The 18178-nt window shown below is 45.8% G+C and overlaps 1 protein-coding gene across 1 annotated transcript in view; it reads right to left on the bottom strand.

Annotated features, from left to right (window-relative positions):
- The window catches only part of LOC119975033 (receptor-type tyrosine-protein phosphatase U-like), a 1028343-nt gene that overhangs the window by 369532 nt on the left and 640633 nt on the right, over window positions 1–18178 (bottom strand). The window contains exon 19 of the mRNA XM_038814894.1: window positions 4458–4621. Coding sequence (XP_038670822.1) covers window positions 4458–4621 — 164 coding nt within the window. The remainder of the gene's footprint in view (window positions 1–4457; window positions 4622–18178) is intronic.

The following is an 18178-nucleotide window of genomic DNA, read 5'->3' as shown; positions in this document are numbered from 1 at the left end:
ACGTACCAGTCAGACAGGGAGGAAAGGGTAGAGCGAGGGAACCGTGGTTTACCAAAGAAGTGGAATCTCTTGTTAAGAGGAAAAAGGAGGCCTATGTGAAGATGAGGCGTGAAGTTTCAGTTGGGGAGCTTGATAGTTACAGGGAAGCGAGGAAGGATCAAATGAGAGAGCTAAGACGAGCAAGGAGGGGACATGAGAAGTCTTTGGCAGGTAGGATCAAGGAAAACCCAAAAGCTTTCTATAGGTATGTCAGGAATAAAAGAATGACTAGGGTAAGAGTAGGGCCAGTCAAGGACAGTGGTGGGAAATTGTGTGCGGAGGCTGAGGAGATAAGCGAGATACTAAATGAATACTTTTCGTCAGTATTCATTCAGGAAAAAGATAATATTGTGGAGGAGAATGCTGAGACCCAGGCTATTAGAATATATGGCATTGAGGTGCGTAGGGAAGAAGTGTTGGCAATTCTGGACAAGGTGAAAATAGATAAGTCCCCGGGGCCTGATGGGATTTATCCTAGGATTCTCTGGGAAGCCAGGGAAGAGATTGCTGAGCCTTTGGCTTTGATTTTTAGGTCATCATTGGCTACAGGAATAGTGCCAGAGGACTGGAGGATAGCAAATGTGGTCCCTTTGTTCAAGAAGGGGAGTAGAGATAACCTCGGTAACTATAGGCCGGTGAGCCTAACGTCTGTGGTGGATAAAGTCTTGGAGAGGATTATAAAAGATACGATTTATAATCATCTAGATAGGAATAATATGATTAGGGATAGTCAGCATGGTTTTGTGAAGGGTAGGTCATGCCTCACAAACCTTATCGAGTTCTTTGAGAAGGTGACTGAACAGGTGGACGAGGGTAGAGTAGTTGATGTGGTGTACATGGATTTCAGTAAAGCGTTTGATAAGGTTCCCCACGGTCGGCTATTGCAGAAAATACGGAGGCTGGGGATTGAGGGTGATTTAGAGATGTGGATCAGAAATTGGCTAGTTGAAAGAAGACAGAGAGTGGTGGTTGATGGGAAATGTTCAGAATGGAGTTCAGTTACGAGTGGCGTACCACAAGGATCTGTTCTGGGGCCGTTGCTGTTTGTCATTTTTATAAATGACCTAGAGGAGGGCGCAGAAGGATGGGTGAGTAAATTTGCAGACGACACTAAAGTCGCTGGAGTTGTAGACACTGCGGAACGATGTTGCAGGTTACAGAGGGACATAGATAAGCTGCAGAGCTGGGCTGAGAGGTGGCAAATGGAGTTTAATGTGGAGAAGTGTGAGGTGATTCACTTTGGAAAGAATAACAGGAATGAGGAATATTTGGCTAATGGTAAAATTCTTGGTAGTGTGGATGAGCAGAGGGACCTCGGTGTCCATGTACATAGATCCCTGAAAGTTGCCACCCAGGTTGATAGGGTTGTGAAGAAGGCCTATGGTGTGATGGCCTTTATTGGTAGAGGGATTGAGTTCCGGAGCCATGAGGTCATGTTGCAGTTGTACAAAACTCTAGTACGGCCGCATTTGGAGTATTGCGTACAGTTCTGGTCGCCTCATTATAGGAAGGATGTGGAAGCTTTGGAACGGGTGCAGAGGAGATTTACCAGGATGTTGCCTGGTATGGAGGGAAAATCTTATGAGGAAAGGCTAATGGACTTGAGGTTGTTTTCGTTAGAGAGAAGAAGGTTAAGAGGTGACCTAATAGAGGCATACAAAATGATCGGAGGGCTAGATAGGGTGGACAGCGAGAGCCTTCTCCCGCAGATGGAGGTGGCTAGCACGAGGGGACATAGCCTTAAATTGAGGGGTAATAGATATAGGACAGAGGTCAGAGGTGGGTTTTTTACGCAAAGAGTGGTGAGGCCGTGGAATGCCCTACCTGCAACAGTAGTGAACTCGTCAACATTGAGGGCATTTAAAAGTTTATTGGATAAGCATATGGATGATGAGGGCATAGTGTAGGTTAGATGGCCTTTAGTTTTTTCCATGTCGGTGCAACATCGAGGGCCGAAGGGCCTGTACTGCGCTGTATTGTTCTATGTTCTATGTTCTAATGGCAGAGCAGGCTCAATGGTCCAAGTGGCCTGCTCCTGCTTACATTCATATATTTATATCACAGAATCACACAGTGCTGAAGAGCCCGTTGAGACTGCACTGACATGTGAAAATCTGACCTACCTGCCAAATTCTATTTGCCAGCACTTGCCCATAGCCTTGAAAGTTATGACGTGCCAAATGCTCATTCAGGTACTTTTCATAGAATCATAGAATTTGCAGTGCAGAAGCAGGCCATTCGGCTCATCGAGTCTGCACCGACCCTTACAAAGCGCACCCTACTGAAGCCCACGTATCTACCCTATCCCCATAACCCAGTGACCCCCACTTAACTTAATTTTTTGGACACTAAGGGCAATTCAGCATGGCCAATCCACCTAACCCGCACATCTTTGGACTGTGGGAAGAAACCAGAGCACCCGGAGGAAACACACCCAGAGACGTGCAGACTAGGTACAAACAGTGACCCAAGCTGGGAATTGACCCTGGGACCCTGGAGCTGTGAAGCAACTGTGTTAACCACTATGCTACCGTGCTGCCAAGGATGTGAGGCCACCTGCCAGGCAGTGCATTCCAGACTGTCGTCACCCTCTGGGTAAAAGGAGTTTCCTTGCATCCTCCCTAAACCTCCTGCCCTTCACCTTGAACTTGTGTCCCATTGTGACTGATTCTTCACCTAAGGGGAACAGCTACTCCCTATCTACCCTGTCCATGCCCCTCATAATCTTGTACACCTCAATCAGGTCACCAGTGCAATCTCATCCTTCGATAATCTGGCAACCAGAACTGCACAGTACTCTAGCTGTTTCCTCACCAAATTTTCATACCACTCCAACATGACCTTATTGTCTGTTCATAATTGGTAACATCACTTCGAAAAGTTACAGGGGTGAGAAATGAAGGGAATAAATATTTGTCTGGCATATTCAGGATTGAAAGATAACAAGATAGGAACAGGAGTAGACCATTCTGCCATTGAGCCTGTATCACCATTCAGTCAGATCATGATTGATCTGTGTGTTAACTCCCTCTACCCACCTTGGTTCAAAATCTCAATTTTGAAATTTACGACTAACAAAACCTCAATAGCATTTTGGGGTGAGAGTTCCAGATTTCCACTACCCTTTGTTCGAAGAAATGGTTCCTTATTTCCTGAGACAACCTGTGAACTGCCGAGCTCTAATTTTAAGGAAATGGCCCGCCATCACTGTATCCCCTCCCCAAAGACTACACTCCAGTTCCAGGCTGTAAATCTTTAGCCATCTTAAACACCTCAAGTAGACTTTACTTGAGAATAAAAAGCTAGGGCGGTGTTCTCTGGTGACCGCCGTTAAAATCGTGTTCGGCGATTGGCTGGCGAATCAATGTTCATGCTGAAATCGGGGGCGGTGCCGCTTTTGCAATGCCCCGCCCCATCCAAAGTGGCGTAATCTAGGAGTACTCGCACACCGTTATCGACAGCCTCAAGACATTGCCTGAGTCCCTCCCCCCCGATGCTCTGCCCCTGACCAGCCGAGTTCCCGACGGTATGGTTCTCTCATGCTATTACTTGTCGGGAACTCGACGTGGCAGCTGCGGACTCAGCCCACAGCCGGGCAAGAGCCGATCCGTGGGCAGGGGGACTTTGGGGAGGGGCACTGTTGGGGGTGGTCCAGGCTTGTGAGCCAGCCAAAGGGGGCACACTATTTGGCAGGCCGGGTCCGCGTGCAACCAGCGTCATGTTGCATGGAGCGGCTGCTGCTGGCTGCCGCCATGTGTATGCACAGCCACAGATCCGGCGATTCTGCGGCCATATCGGCAGCTAGAGCCGGGTGCTATATGCTTCCTACCTGCTAGACCCCGCCCCAAACAGAGGATCGGTGGCCATTTTGCGCCGAAAGTTCGGTTGTAAAACGGCACCGTTCCCATGCCGGCATCAGGACTTGGCTGAAAATCGGAGAATCTAGCCCCTAATCTATGCAAGCTCACCTTAACCTAGGTTATTTTACCAGAAATCAGGGCAGATAGGAGGCCTGGCCGAGTGGAGAAAACATTACTCAGCTCTTGACTGTGCTCTCTGTGACCTTGAAGTTTTTGATGTCACTTCGGTATATCTGCAATGAGTAAATGTTCCCTAACTTTCCAAACATTGATGAACCCGAAATTCAGAAAATTCCCTGTCAATGGTCGCAGACCCAGCTCCAGCTCTGTGATATAATTCCGATCTCTTTTTGGAGTAAGACTGAAAACAGGCAACCACAAAAAACATCTTGGGGCCATCACAAAATCAATCCAGCAATTTCGACCAAAATCAAGGAGATTTTGTTAAATTCCTTTGAATGGAATTTTCAGTGCGATAGATTAGTGTCAACAGCAATTTCAAATATTTTTTGTGTGCAACAGAGGAACATAGATTGCTTGCTGTTCTCTAATCCTCACCTGAAACTCTTGCTTGAAGCCATAGCCCTCTCCTGCCTTCATTTGATTAATGTGCTGTATTAGGTCAGCTAATTGGACTGCAGGCTGCAGCTGGCCAATCGAGAAACGAAAGCCAGCTTGACCACAAGGACTCTGAGAGAATTCCACCATATTATGCTGTCCATCTGTTGTGGAGTTTGACAGGTTAGGAGAGAATGAGAAGGGAAAAACACAGAACTGTTAAAAGCATAAGGAAACAAAACAGAGATTAATCCGAGGTAGCTTTAATTAAGTGATAACACTCTCGCCTTCAGGGTCCGAAGTTGAAGGAATTAAAACTGCAGAACATTTTGGCTTTTTGTGAAGAAGTAGTGAATGTGACTATTAACTAAAGTATTTGGGATTTTCTATACTTTGCAAATAGTCTATAGTTTCTTTCAGTGTGCCTTAACGACTTTCAAATTTCACTGAACAATTATATAAAGGGAGATGAATAGCATCTAGCCCATTTGGTGTCATATTTAGTCCATCGTGTTTGCACTGGCTCTCCAAACAAGCATTATGGCTTACTGCCTTTCCCCATGCACCTAATAATAATAATAATAATCTTTATTGTTACAAGTACATTAACACGACAATGGAGTTACTGTGAAAAGCCGCTAGTCGCCACATTCCGGCAGCTGTACGGGTACACAGAGGGAGAATTTAGAATGTCCAAATTACCTAACAGCACGTCTTTCGGGACCTGTGGAAGGAAACCGGAGCATCCAGAGAAAACCCACACACACTGGGTGAACGTGCAGACTACACACAGACAGTGGTCCAAGCCAGGAATCGAACTTGGGACCCTGGAGCTGTGAAGCAACATTATTACCCATTGTGCTACCGTGCTCTCAAATACCTCAATTGAATTTGGCTCCACTGCACTTCCAACTCGTTCATTCCAGACCCGAACCACTTGCTGTGTGGAAAAGTTTTTTCTCACATCACATTTGCTTCTTTTGCAAATACCTTTAAATCTTGTTTGTTATCCTTTTACAAGCAGGAATAGTTTCTCCCTATCTACTCTGTCCAGCCCCCTCATGATTTTGAACAACTCTATCAAATCTGCTCTCAGCATTTTTCTCTCCAAGGAGCAGTTTTCTTTCCAAGGAGAATAATCCCAATTTCTACAATCCATCCTCATAACTGAAGTTTCTCATCCCTGGAACCATTCTTGTAAGCCTCTTCTGAACTCTCAACAATGCATTCACATGTTTCAAATAGCGCGGCATCCAAAACTGTGCACAACTTTCTGGCTAAGATTTAACTCGTGTCTTGTCGAAGTTCAGCATAATCTGCTTGCTTTTGTGCTCTATACCCCTTTTAATAAAACCCAAAATACTATACATTTTACTAACTTCTCTTTCCGCCCATCCTGTCACCTTCAATGATCTATGAACATATACACCCAGGTCCCTTTTCTTCGACACACCCTTAAGAATTATACCCCTTGTTTTATATTGTCTATCCATGTTCTCCCTACCAAAATGCATCACCTCACATTTCTCCACCTTGACCTTCATCTGCCACCTATTTGCCTACTCCACCAACTTATCTCTGTCCTTTTGAAGTTCCACACTGTCCTCTTCACAGTTTACAATACTTCCAATTTTTGTATCATCAACAAACTAAAATTGTTTAGATCAGGGGTGGGCAAACTACGGCCCGCGGGCCGCATCCGGCCCGCCAAAAGTCTTTATGCGGCCCACCAAGTCATAAAAAAAAAATGTTTTAATTTTTTTTTTAAGGTTAATGGGGGGGAGGGGGTTGTTGGGTTACTTACTGGTATAGGGTGGATACGTTGACTTGAGTAGGGTGATCATTGCTCGGCACAACATCGAGGGCCGAAGGGTCTGTTCTGTGCTGTACTGTTTTATGTTCTATGTTCTATATGAGGCGCCCAGAATCATAACCGGGTGAAGTAATTATTTTACTTAATATACTATGCGCCCTTTAAAATTGTGAATTTCTGAATGTGGCCCTTGCACGGAAAAGTTTGCCCACCCCTGGTTTAGATTATTAATATATAAAAGCAATGGTCCCAATACCGATTAGGGGAACACCACGACAAACCTTCCTCCAGCCCAAAAAATATCCATTGACCATTATGCTCTACTTCCTATTATTTAGCCAATCTTGTATGCATGTCATTGCTGTCCATTTTATTCCATGAGCTATAACATTTCTCACAAGTCTGTTTTGTGGCAATGTATTGAATGGCTTTTGAAAGCTCATCTACACCACATCGGTAGCATTACCGTCAATGACCCTCGCTGTTACCTCATCAAAAAACTCCAGCAAGTTAGTTGAACAAAATTTGTCCTTTAGAAATCCATGCTGGCTCTTCCCAATCAACCCATATTTTTCCACGTGACGTCTAAGTCCATCCTGAGTGTAGAAGTTTGGCGAGAAGAGATAAATTTTAGATATCTTTCTAAAAATCGAATACTGTTCGTATTTGTGTTTAACATTTAACTGCAAGCATTGTTTAAATTCTAAGTCTCATCTAGGGGCCTGAGTAGGGGATAGAAGCTATCTACTGGCAGCAGCTCAAATAATTTATTAAGGACAATAGCTTGAACTGGTCTCTGTGTTCAGAACATATAAAATCGCCGCTGCTAGCCATCAGCAAGAACGGTGATGGAGGCGGAAAATTCATCAAGAATTGGAAAACGCCGGCAGCACGGTGGCACAGTGGTTAGCATTGCTGCCTACGGCGCTGAGGACCCGGGTTCGAACCCCGGCCCTGGGTCACTGTCCGTGTGGAGTTTGCACATTCTCCCCGTGCCTGCGTGGGTTTCACCCCCACAACCCAAAGATGTGCAGGGTAGGTAGATTGATTATGCTAAAATTGCCCCTTAATTGGAAAAAATAATTGGGTACTCTAAATTTTAAAAATAAATAAATAAATAAAAAGAATTGATTCTCTCTGGCGAGATTGTGTTTTCTGATTTTCTAGGCCCTTGTCAATTGCGTAATAAGAAAAGCCAGGAACCTCATTTTGATATTATAATATCATTTGTGAGACCTCCTGTCCGGACTGCCCCTCAATGAATATCTAACGGTCGCTGTTTACAATAGCTGTATGAAAATAAGAACCTGGTGACCTTATCTCCGAAGGGCTTATCGGAGGTGAGTGCTCAGGTCTCCATTACCATCTGACGGAGCAGCGGGGAAGATGCGGGGCACCCAGATAAGTTCAGCTTGGCTGTGACCTTCGCCTCTCTGATTGCATGGTGACGAATTTTACTAGAGTGGTGGTCAGCATCACCACCAGGGATAGCGGCTTGGCTGGGTGACCTGTACAACTTCCTGCTGTTGGAGAAGATAAAATATAAGTTAAGGGGCTCTGCAGAAGGGTTTGAGAAAAGTGGGGGATGTTTCTGACCCTGTTTGAAGAGCTGTTTGACGGTGGGGGACGGGGACTGTGTTATATTACGATATTGTAATACATATGTTACTCTTTTTGTTTCGCCGAGTTGTTTAAATATAGATGTAGTCTTCCAGTGATGATAAAGAAATTTAATGAGTAATATTAAATATTCTCGTGAGTTATTTTTGCTTAATACTACACCAGTTAACAAACAAATTACTGTAGATTAAACAATTGAATAAGATGATGCTTTATACTGATATCTATCAACTTCTTCTCTCTAGCTGTATTCCTTCTGTACTCTCTGCACTCCTGACACACTCCTCCTCGAAAGAGCAGGAAAACCTTTTTTTGGTCCTGATAATGTGGCCATTGTCATGTGAGAGTACCTTTAAGAAGTGGGTGTTTACCAAATAGCTGTAGTGGGTGCACCTTTAAGAAATGGGTGCTTATAAAATGGCTGCAGTGATGTCAGAGAATGAGTGGAGCTGGGCTGTCTGTCTGCTTTTATTTTTGCTTTGAACAAAAGCTGGTGTGTGTCTGTGAGTTTCAGTTTCGCTTTCAGAGCTGGATAGCTGCAGGCATAGCAAGCAGCTGTATAAGGATCTCGCTCTGCAATCTAAAGACTGTCTCCAGATCATTTGAGGATTTCAAAGTGATAACTGCTCTCAGTAGAGAATTTGAATCTGATCTCTGTGTTAAAGAGGGTATTTGTCTTATGGATGTTGCAAGGCAAGATTAAGGGTATAGAATATTGTATCTGTGGAGATTATTGGTGTTGATAGTTAAGATGTTTACTGTGGGTTCATAAAGTGTTAACTGGATTTCATAGAATAAACATTGGTTTTTTGTTTAAAAATACTCTTAGTTCTCTGTTGCATCACACCTGTAAAGTGGGCCCTTGCGACCCCCATAACCACAATCTATTCAAAGTTATAGGTCAGGTGAGCTCCATGGTACACTTTGGGGTTCTCTAAGCCCTGGCCTGTCATACCATCTAGTGTACAATTGCCTGTACTTGCTTAACATAGTCTGATCATGTTTTACTACATCCAGAGATCACTACATCCCCTTTTTAAAAACATTTTCTTGTGTACACAAAAGAAAATTTTACATTAGAAATGCAGTGGTTTATGTAGTACAGCAATTACTAGAATCACTTTAAAGTTCATAGATTGAGTCTATTTGGTTTTCTTCTATTTCTGGTAAATCTTCTCAATTTTAACAGTGAGGTAGAAGTTTATAAAAGCAAATTACTGCGGATGCTGGAATCTGAAACGAAAGGGACAATGCTGGAAAATCTCAGCAAGTCTGGCAGCATCTGTAGGGAGAGAAAAGAGCTAACGTTTCGAGTCCGATGACTCTTTGTCAAAGCTAACAGACAGAGAGAGTGGGAAATATTTATACTGTGGAGTGAGAATAAAAGATGAGTCATAGCCACAGAAACCCAGGGAAACTTGGTGCTAATGGCCACAGAAACTAAGGGGAAAGAGTGCTAATGGCAGTCCCCAGAGAGGACAAAATATGTGAAAGGTCAAACAGCAGGGAAACTAACATCAGAGAATGAACTGTAGGTGTGGGGGGAGGGAAGGGGGAAGCAAAGAGGAGAAAGGTGTAGGAAAGAAAGAAATGGTAAAAGACAGTTAAAATGAAGTGAAAACAAATGGGGCAAGGTGGGGCTGATCATCTGAAGTTGTTGAATTCGATGTTCAGGCCGGAAGGCTGTAGCATGCCTAACCGGAAGATGAGATGTTGTCCCTCAAGTTTGTGTTGCGCTTCACTGGAACATTGCAGCAGGCCAAGAACAGACATGTGGGCTTGGGAGCAGGGTCTTTTGTTAAAATGGCAAGCAACAGGAAGGTCAGGATCCTGAATGCGCACAGACCGAAGATGCTCAGCAAAGCGATTCAGGATCCTGAATGCGCACAGACCGAAGATGCTCAGCAAAGCAAAGGTAGATGTTCTTGCTCAGTGATGGAATAGAATGTTGTTGTTGCACATGTCTTGAAACAGATTGATGTAAATCAAAATCAGGAAAATCTGATGTGTGAACCTTAACTTGTAGAAGATCACACCGATTTCTTTTGATGAGTACATCATCTGATGTTTTTATCATATATGATCTCGGTGATACCTGTTTTGAGAACATGAGCAGTGTCTGACCAACCTCCTTCATTAAGTCTGATGTGAACAGTATCATCTGCTTCAAGAGTTTTCAGATTCTTGGCATGTTAATCATAGTACTGCTTCTGTTTCTGACCTTGGTGATTTAAGTTTTTGTGCAACATCATATTGATCTTGATCTGTAATGTGTAGTTAGGTAATGTCCTAATGTTTCTATTAAACAACATTTGTGCTGGAGATAATTCTGAGGTCAAAGGTGATGATCTGTAATTTAACAAAGCTAAATAGAAATCAGATTGTGAGTCGTTGGCTTTACTTAATAATTGTTTGATAATATGAATCCCATTTTTCAACCTTTCCGTTAGATTGTGGGAAATGCGCACAGACCATTTCACTTGAGGAGATATGGTTGAAATTGTATGTTGTTTCGAATTCCTTCCATTCCCAGCTGGAAAACATGGACCATTATCAGACATGATGGTTTGTGATATTCCATGTCTCGCAAAGATGTCTCTGCATGCTTCAATAACAGTTGTGGATGTGAGATCATTCAGTTTCATGACTTCTGGAAAGTTTGAATAATACTCAATGACTAAAATGTAATCTTTGCCATATGAATGAAAAAGGTTGATACTTACTTTCACCCATGGTGACGTGATAATATCAAGCTGTTGCAATTTTTCTTTGCACTGTTGACTTTGGTGTTTTTGACAAGTAGAACATGACATGATCATGTCTGTGATATCTTGATTAATTCCTGACCAGTATATAGCTTGCCTCACTCTTGTAGCCACCTGGGTTGGCCACTTCCTCACACAAAATGGAAGAACGCAAAGATTGCAGGGTAAAATGGACATTGGCAAAGAAACCAGCAGTCTGTAGAATCCCCTGTTATTCTAGCTGCCACAGAAACCCGACAGAATTGTAACTAACAAGCTGCGCATATTAATGAAGTGATTTACGGTGATTCCCAGGCACAATGGACACAACAGTTAAACATTCTATGGAAGGCCAGACATTCCGGCGCCAGTAGAGTCTAAGACAAAGGACACCAATAAGGTGTAAGGAACCGCCCGGTGATCGAGGAACGGCCCCGTTATTGGGGAAATTCAAATTAATCGATTGGGAAGAGACCCAATCGATTGCAGGTTTATAGAGGATCCGCTCAGAAGGATGCGAAGCCTATAGAAGTCAGGTCTCAGGACTGATTCGATCTCTTGACCAGCCCTCTTGACCAGCTCTCTTGACCAGCCCTCTTGACTAGCTCCTCTTAGCCAGCGCTCTCCTTGACCACCGTTGCAGCAGAAGACCTTGAGAAGGAGAGGCCTGGTCAGAAGCCACCATCAAGTAAGTGTCATACAACGAATGCTACGAGAGTACACACTCCTGACCCCTTTAGTCCACACCGACTGGAAGCCTGCGGATCCAGGACAAAGCAAGAGGCCATTGTTCCCTGATCTGGCAGTTCCCTTATTCCAGATAAGTATTGGCCTGTTAGTGGTAGGATTAGCCTAGTCTTGTAGTCTTATATGCATAATTAGTAGATAACTATTATAATAAACGTTTCTTGTTTAAACTTACTAACTGGTGTTTCGAGTTATTGGTCTGAACTTGTGGTGCTATCTTAACGATACCTGGCGACTCTAGAGCTAAGGAACAAAACAGAGCCAAATTGAGTGTAAAGCACACTCACCCAGAACGAGCAGCACTCTTCATTTGCATTTCTCGATGTCAAGATGGCCTTCATGATACTTGTTTAGCATTTCTGACTTAACATCTCTCTGGGATGACAATTCTGTCATGACGCAGTAGAATACCATCTAATATCGTCAGTTCAGACTGTATACAGTCTGAACTGTGGGCAGCATGGTAGCATGGTGGTTAGCATAAATGCTTCACAGCTCCAGGGTCCCAGGTTCCGTTCCCCGGCTGGGTCACTGTCTGTGCGGAGTCTGCACGTCCTCCCCGTGTGTGCGTGGGTTTCCTCCGGGTGTTCCGGTTTCCTCCCACAGTCCAAAGATGTGCGGGTTAGGTGGATTGGCCATGCTAAATTGCCCGTAGTGTCCTAAAAAGGAAGGTTAAGGGGGGGGGGGGGGGTTGTTGGGTTACGGGTATAGGGTGGATACGTGGGTTTGAGTAGGGTGATCATTGCTCGGCACAACATCGAGGGCCGAAGGACCTGTTCTGTGCTGTACTGTTCTATGTTCTATACTCTGGTCTTGCGGACAGTGAGCTTTTGGCCATCCATTCTGCAAGTGATGATTACTCTGGTCAAAGTGGCATCCTTCTGTGTCTCCTCACGTATCTGTTGAAGTTTATGATCGGACGCAGGAAGCAATTCTCTAAATAGTTGTAGATGAGCATCAATATCATTGATTGATTTTGTTGATTCTGTTTGTGTGATATTTGTGTTAATCGATCTTGACAAAGTGTCAGCTATGATTAACTCTTTACCTAAGTATAGATAAGGGCCGGGATTCTCCCCTACCCGGCGGGGCGGGGGGTTCCGGCTTAGGGGAGTGGTGCCAACCACTCCGGCGTCGGGCCTCCCCAAAGGTGCGGAATTCTCCGCACCTTTAGGGGCTAGGCCCGCGCCGTAATGGTTTCTGCTCCGCCGGCCGGCGCCAAAACTGGTGCCAATGGCTTTTGGCGCTACGCCGCCCAGCGTCGGGGCTGGCTGAAAGGCCGTTGTCAGTCCGCACATGCGCCGGTGCCCCAGCGACCGCTGACGTCACCACCGGTGCATGCGCGGTAGGGGGGTCTCTTCCGCCTCCGCCATGGTGGAGGCCGTGGCGGCGGCGGAAGAAAAAGTGTGCCCCCACGGCATTGGCCCGCCCGCCAATCGGTGGGCCCCGATCGCGGGCCAGGCCACTGTGGGGGGCCCCCCCAGGGCCCCGGGGGCCCGCTCGCCCCGCCAATCTCTCCGGCACCAGAGGTGGTTTAAACCACGTCGGCGGGATTGGCCCATCGCGGGCCGGAGAATCGCCGTGGGGGGCATGCCGATCGGCAGGGTCTGATTCCCGCTCCCGCCGATTCCCGGGTGGCGGAGAATTCCGACCATGGCGGGGGCGGGATTTACGCCGGCCCCGGGCGATTCCCCGACCCTGCGGGGGGTCGGAGAACTCCGCCCAAGATTAAAATCATAGCTGCGCTATTTCAAAATAATCCATTATAGTCTATATTCATATCATTAAGATTCTTGTTAATAATGTTAACAAGTGGAAGATGGTCTGTGTCCACAGTAAATCTTGGTAAGCGTATACATAATCTTGAAATTTTGTAATTCCAGTAACAAGTCCAAGACACTCTTTTTCAATCTGGGCACTCAGTTGATGTCATTGATGTGGATGCAGAGGCGATGGGAACCTAATTGTTGTGGTTGTCTTGCTGTAACAGAACTGCACCTATGCCATTGTGACTGGCATCAGTCAAAATTTTCGTGTGCCTGGTCGGGTCGAAGAATATCAAGCTTGGAGCCTGGATCAGCTATTGCTTAAGATCTAACCATTCTTCATGTGATGTTGAGTCCATTGAAAATCACTGTTTTCTTTGATGAGCTGATGTAATACAGTAGTTCTGGTTGAAAGATTTGATATAAATTTTACTGGGAAATTCACCAACCCAAGAAAGCGTAAGACAGCTTTTTTGTCTTTCGGTTGCTGTTTTTATGGCTTGAATTTTAACATGGTCAGGTTTGATACCATGTGCTCTTATGTTGTCACCAAGAAATTTAAGTGATGAGGTGGCAAACGTACACTTGGATTGATTGAGTTTTAAACCATCCTTATGTATTCTCTTGATAACTTTTCTGAGTTGTATCATGTGTTATTCTGCTGTCATTGACATAGACACGAACAACTTCAATGTTCTCTGTCATCTACTCCATTATGCGATGAAATATTTCTGATGCAGAAATAATCCTGAAGGGTGTTCTATTGAAAAAATACCTCCCAAAAGGTGTGTTGAAGGTGCAGAGGAGCTTGCTGGAGTCAAGTTGCATCTGCCAAAAACCTTATGAGGTATCTAATTTCTTGAATATTTTGGCATTGGCCATTTCTGAGGTGATTTCCTCTCTTTAGGTATTGGATAATGCTCTTGACGAATATTTCTGTTGAGGTCTTTAGGATCCATACATAGCCTTCTGTCACCAGATGTTATTTTTACACAGACTAGGGAGATCACCCAATCTGTAGGTTGTGTCACTTTTAATATAATTCCTTGAGATTGCAGTCTTGTAAGTTCAGATTTCAAACTTTCTCTGAGAGGTGCTGGTACTCGTCTCGGCGGATGTATCACTGGCTTGGCATCTTTTTTAAGAAGAATTTTATATTGATATGACAATGTGCCCATGCCATGAAAAACATCAGGGTATTCTTTCAATAGTTGTTGGATGTCATCTCCTATTGTAGATATCTCAGAAATCCATTCAGGAAGATTCTCTGAATCAGCTGTAAATCTTTACATGCCTGAGCACCCAATAGTGAAGATCGGTGATCATCCACTATTTCAAATCTTATCTTTTTGTGAATGTCCCTGTTGCTTACATTTAGATAACACGAGCCATGCGAAATGATTTGATTTCCATTGTAATCTTTCAGTGAACATTCCGCAGGAACTATGTCGTAGTCACCTATGATAGTAGACAAGTCCTTGGAGTTGAGTAGATCTGCTGAAGCACCTGTATCTAACTTGAATGTAATTGGAACATTGTTGATACACACTGTTGTCATCCATTCATTACTAACGATATTGACTTGTTGATATTTTGTTGCTTTAAGAGTTTTCTTAGTTGCGTGAAGAGCTTCCTTTGTTGCTTGAAGATCTCTCTTTGTTGCTTGAAGATCTGTCTTCATTGATGTCTCAATCACTCCGACAAAGAACGTATTTTCCAAGGAGAAAATTATCATCATCTTGGGAAAAATCTTGTGGTGAATTGACTTTTTCAGCTTTTTCAATTGCTCTCACGTTATAATTCTTTTTGAATCGGAGGGAAATAGTTTGCAGAATACTGGCACTGAGAAGCATAATGATTCATCGTTGAACATCTCAAACAGCATTTTCCAAAAGCTGGGCAGTTTCCCTTTAAATGGGCGTTGCCACATCTGTCATCACCTTGTCGCCGTGACACATCCATGACATTGGCGCATGAGCAGACCTCTTTTGCGGAATCTTGCATTTCTGTGCGAAGTGCATATGTCCTGAGTTGGAAAATGTGTGCGCAAGATAGCTGCCATCTCTTAACATTCTTCTGTGCTGCCTGCGACACCATTTTTATTTTCTCAGCCTCGTGGTGGACTTTTGCGCCTCAAAACTCTTAAGTATTGACTTTTACTTTGTTCGCTGGAGACGCATTTTTCAAGAGCAATTTTTAAGATCATTTTGACGCAATAAGGCTTCTCTAAAAGATTCATCTGTTGCACCATAGACGATTTGATCTCTCACTATAGAGTCATGTCAATCTACATAATTACAAGTTTGAGCTCTGAGTTTCAGATATGAAGTTGGTAACAGATTCTCCAATTCTTTGCACTCGATTATGAAATCTAAAACCCTCTAAAAATGTTTTAGTTTGCATTCTGCAGTGATCATCGAATTTAGCGAATACATATTCAAATTTAGATTTATCTTATCAAAAATAAATGTGTTGTAGATTTCAATTGCTTGCCGTCCTGCGAGGTACAGAAGCAAAGTGATTTGTCTTGCTTCTGAAGCAGTATTTAAATCACTAGCTTCCAGATAAAGCTGGAATTGTTGCTTAAACAGTCTCCAATTAAGATTAAGGTTAACGGTTATCTTCAGACGTCTGGGAGCTTGCACTTGGTCCATCGAAAATCGATTCGTAGTTGAGGATTCAGTTTCTGCGATGACTTCACCAGTCGAACGGTTGGTATCGGAGCTTTATTTTCTCTTTTTGAATTTACTTACTAGACTTTCTTAAAACTTATTCAGACCTGGTATCAGGTAGAGTGGGACTACTTGATGGCGGTATTGGGAGAGATTTTGAATTGGGCCAAGGTTTGTGGCATGGGTCCGGATGTTGTATAAGGAACCGATGGTGAGTGTTTGCACCAACAACATGAACTTGGGATACATTGCACTGTGCTGGGGGATACATTGCACTGCGCTGGGTTACGATACAGGGGTGCCCTACGTCTTCCCTGTTGTTTGCATTGGCGATAGAGCACTTGGCCATCGCGCTAAGGAGCTCGGGCTGTGGAAGGAGATAGTGAGGGGATGGGTGGAACATTGGGGGGGCCTGATACGCCGATAGTCTCCTGTTACATATTTTGGAGCTGTGCACATCAGTGGATAGTATCATAGAGCTGCTCCAAAGATTTGAGACGTTCTCGGGATTTTATCTATAGATAAAAATTTGGGCAAGAGCGAGTATTTTATGGTCTCCCCGCCAGGAGGGGAGTAGGGTATGGGTGGTTTGGCGGCAACCGACTTTAGATGACCCAGGATTGGGGAGGGCTCCAAAAGTATAATTTCACAAGTTTGGTGGGGAGTGCGAAGGCTGATCTGTCAAGGTGGGACAACTTCCCTTTGTCGTTGGCAGGCTGGATGCAGACAGTTAAAATTTATGTGTTGCCACGATTCTTGTTTTTATTTCAGTGCCTGCAGGTCGTCTTATCAAAGTCCTTCTTCAGGGTGGTGGACAAGTTGATTTCCTTGTTCATTTGGGCGGGTGGAGGGAGATGGCCAGGATTAGGAGGGTGGTTCTGCAGAGAGGACGACAGACGGGTGGGGAGGGGTTAGGTCTCCCAAACGTCTTGTACTATTATTGGGCGGCGAATGCGGAGAAAGTGTGGGGCTGCAGTAAGAAGGGGAAGGCTGGGTAAAGATGGAGGTGGGCTCCTGTAGCAGGTCGGGGTTGCAAGTGCTGGCAATGGCATTGTATCCGATGGGCCCAGGAAATAATTCAATGAGTCCCGTCGAAGTAGATTGGGCAATATTTTAAATTGGATGCCGGGTGAGGGGAGATGCTGATTGGGGGAATCATTGGTTCGAGCAGGAGAGGATGGATGCGAGGTTTTGGAGATGGAATGAGGGGGAGATGTGGGAGGGTGAAAGAGATAGTGCAGGGTGGGAATAGAGAAAAGGGAGTCCTTATATGCTGATGCCTTGTTATTATACGTGTCGGAACCAAGGGCGCGATTCTCCGCACTCACGCCGGTTCGGAGAATAGCTGGCCGCGCAAATTTTCACGGCGACGCTGGTCTGACGCCCTCCCGCTATACTCCGAACCCCGCACAAACTACATGTCGGCATTCCCGGCAAAGGCCTTGAACGCGCCCCCGACACGACCAGATTCGCTACTTATTGGTCCCCCGCTATTCTCCGGCCCGGATAGGCCGAAGTCCCGACGTCATCACGCACTGTTTTCACGCCGGCCAACCCACCTGCTTTTCAAGTTCGTCAACCAGTCGTGCTGGCAGACGAGAGCTTCGAGGAGGTGAGCGCACCGCTCAGCGCACCGCTCAGCGCACCGCTCAGCGCACTGCTGGAGTCTGGCCACCACGGGGAAGGCATCCCCGAGAACGGGAGGGGGTCCAGAGCGGGGGGGAGTGGGGAAGACTGAGGGGGGGAGTTGGGGAGATGGAGGGGGAGTGGGGGAGACGGAGGGGGGGGAGTGGGGGAGACGGAGGGGGGAGTGGGGGAGACAGAGGGGGGAGTGGGGGAGACAGAGGGGGGAGTGGGGGAGACAGAGGGGGGAGTGGGGGAGACAGGGGGGGGAGTGGGGGAGATGGAAGGGGGAGTGGGGGAGACTGAGGGGGGGAGTGGGGGAGACTGAGGGGGGAGTGGGGGAGACTGAGGGGGGAGTGGGGGAGACAGAGGGGGGAGTGGGGGAGACAGAGGGGGGAGTGGGGGAGATGGAGGGGGGAGTGGGGGAGACGGAGGGGGGGAGTGGGGAAGACGGAGGGGGGAGTGGGGGAGATGGAGGGGGGAGTGGGGGAGATGGAGGGGGGAGTGGGGGAGATGGAAGGGGGAGTGGGGGAGACGGAGGGGGGAGTGGGGGAGATGGAGGGGGGAGTGGGGGAGATGGAAGGGGGAGTGGGGGAGACGGAGGGGGGGAGTGGGGAAGACGGAGGGGGGAGTGGGGGAGATGGAGGGGGGAGTGGGGGAGATGGAGGGGGGAGTGGGGGAGACTGAGGGGGGGAGTGGGAGTTGGGGGGTGTAGGGAGAGAGTGAGCGAGTGACC

This window comes from Scyliorhinus canicula, chromosome 1 (assembly GCF_902713615.1).
Source record: "Scyliorhinus canicula chromosome 1, sScyCan1.1, whole genome shotgun sequence".
Lineage (NCBI taxonomy): Eukaryota > Metazoa > Chordata > Chondrichthyes > Carcharhiniformes > Scyliorhinidae > Scyliorhinus > Scyliorhinus canicula.
This window is presented reverse-complemented; position numbering and strand designations above follow the sequence as displayed.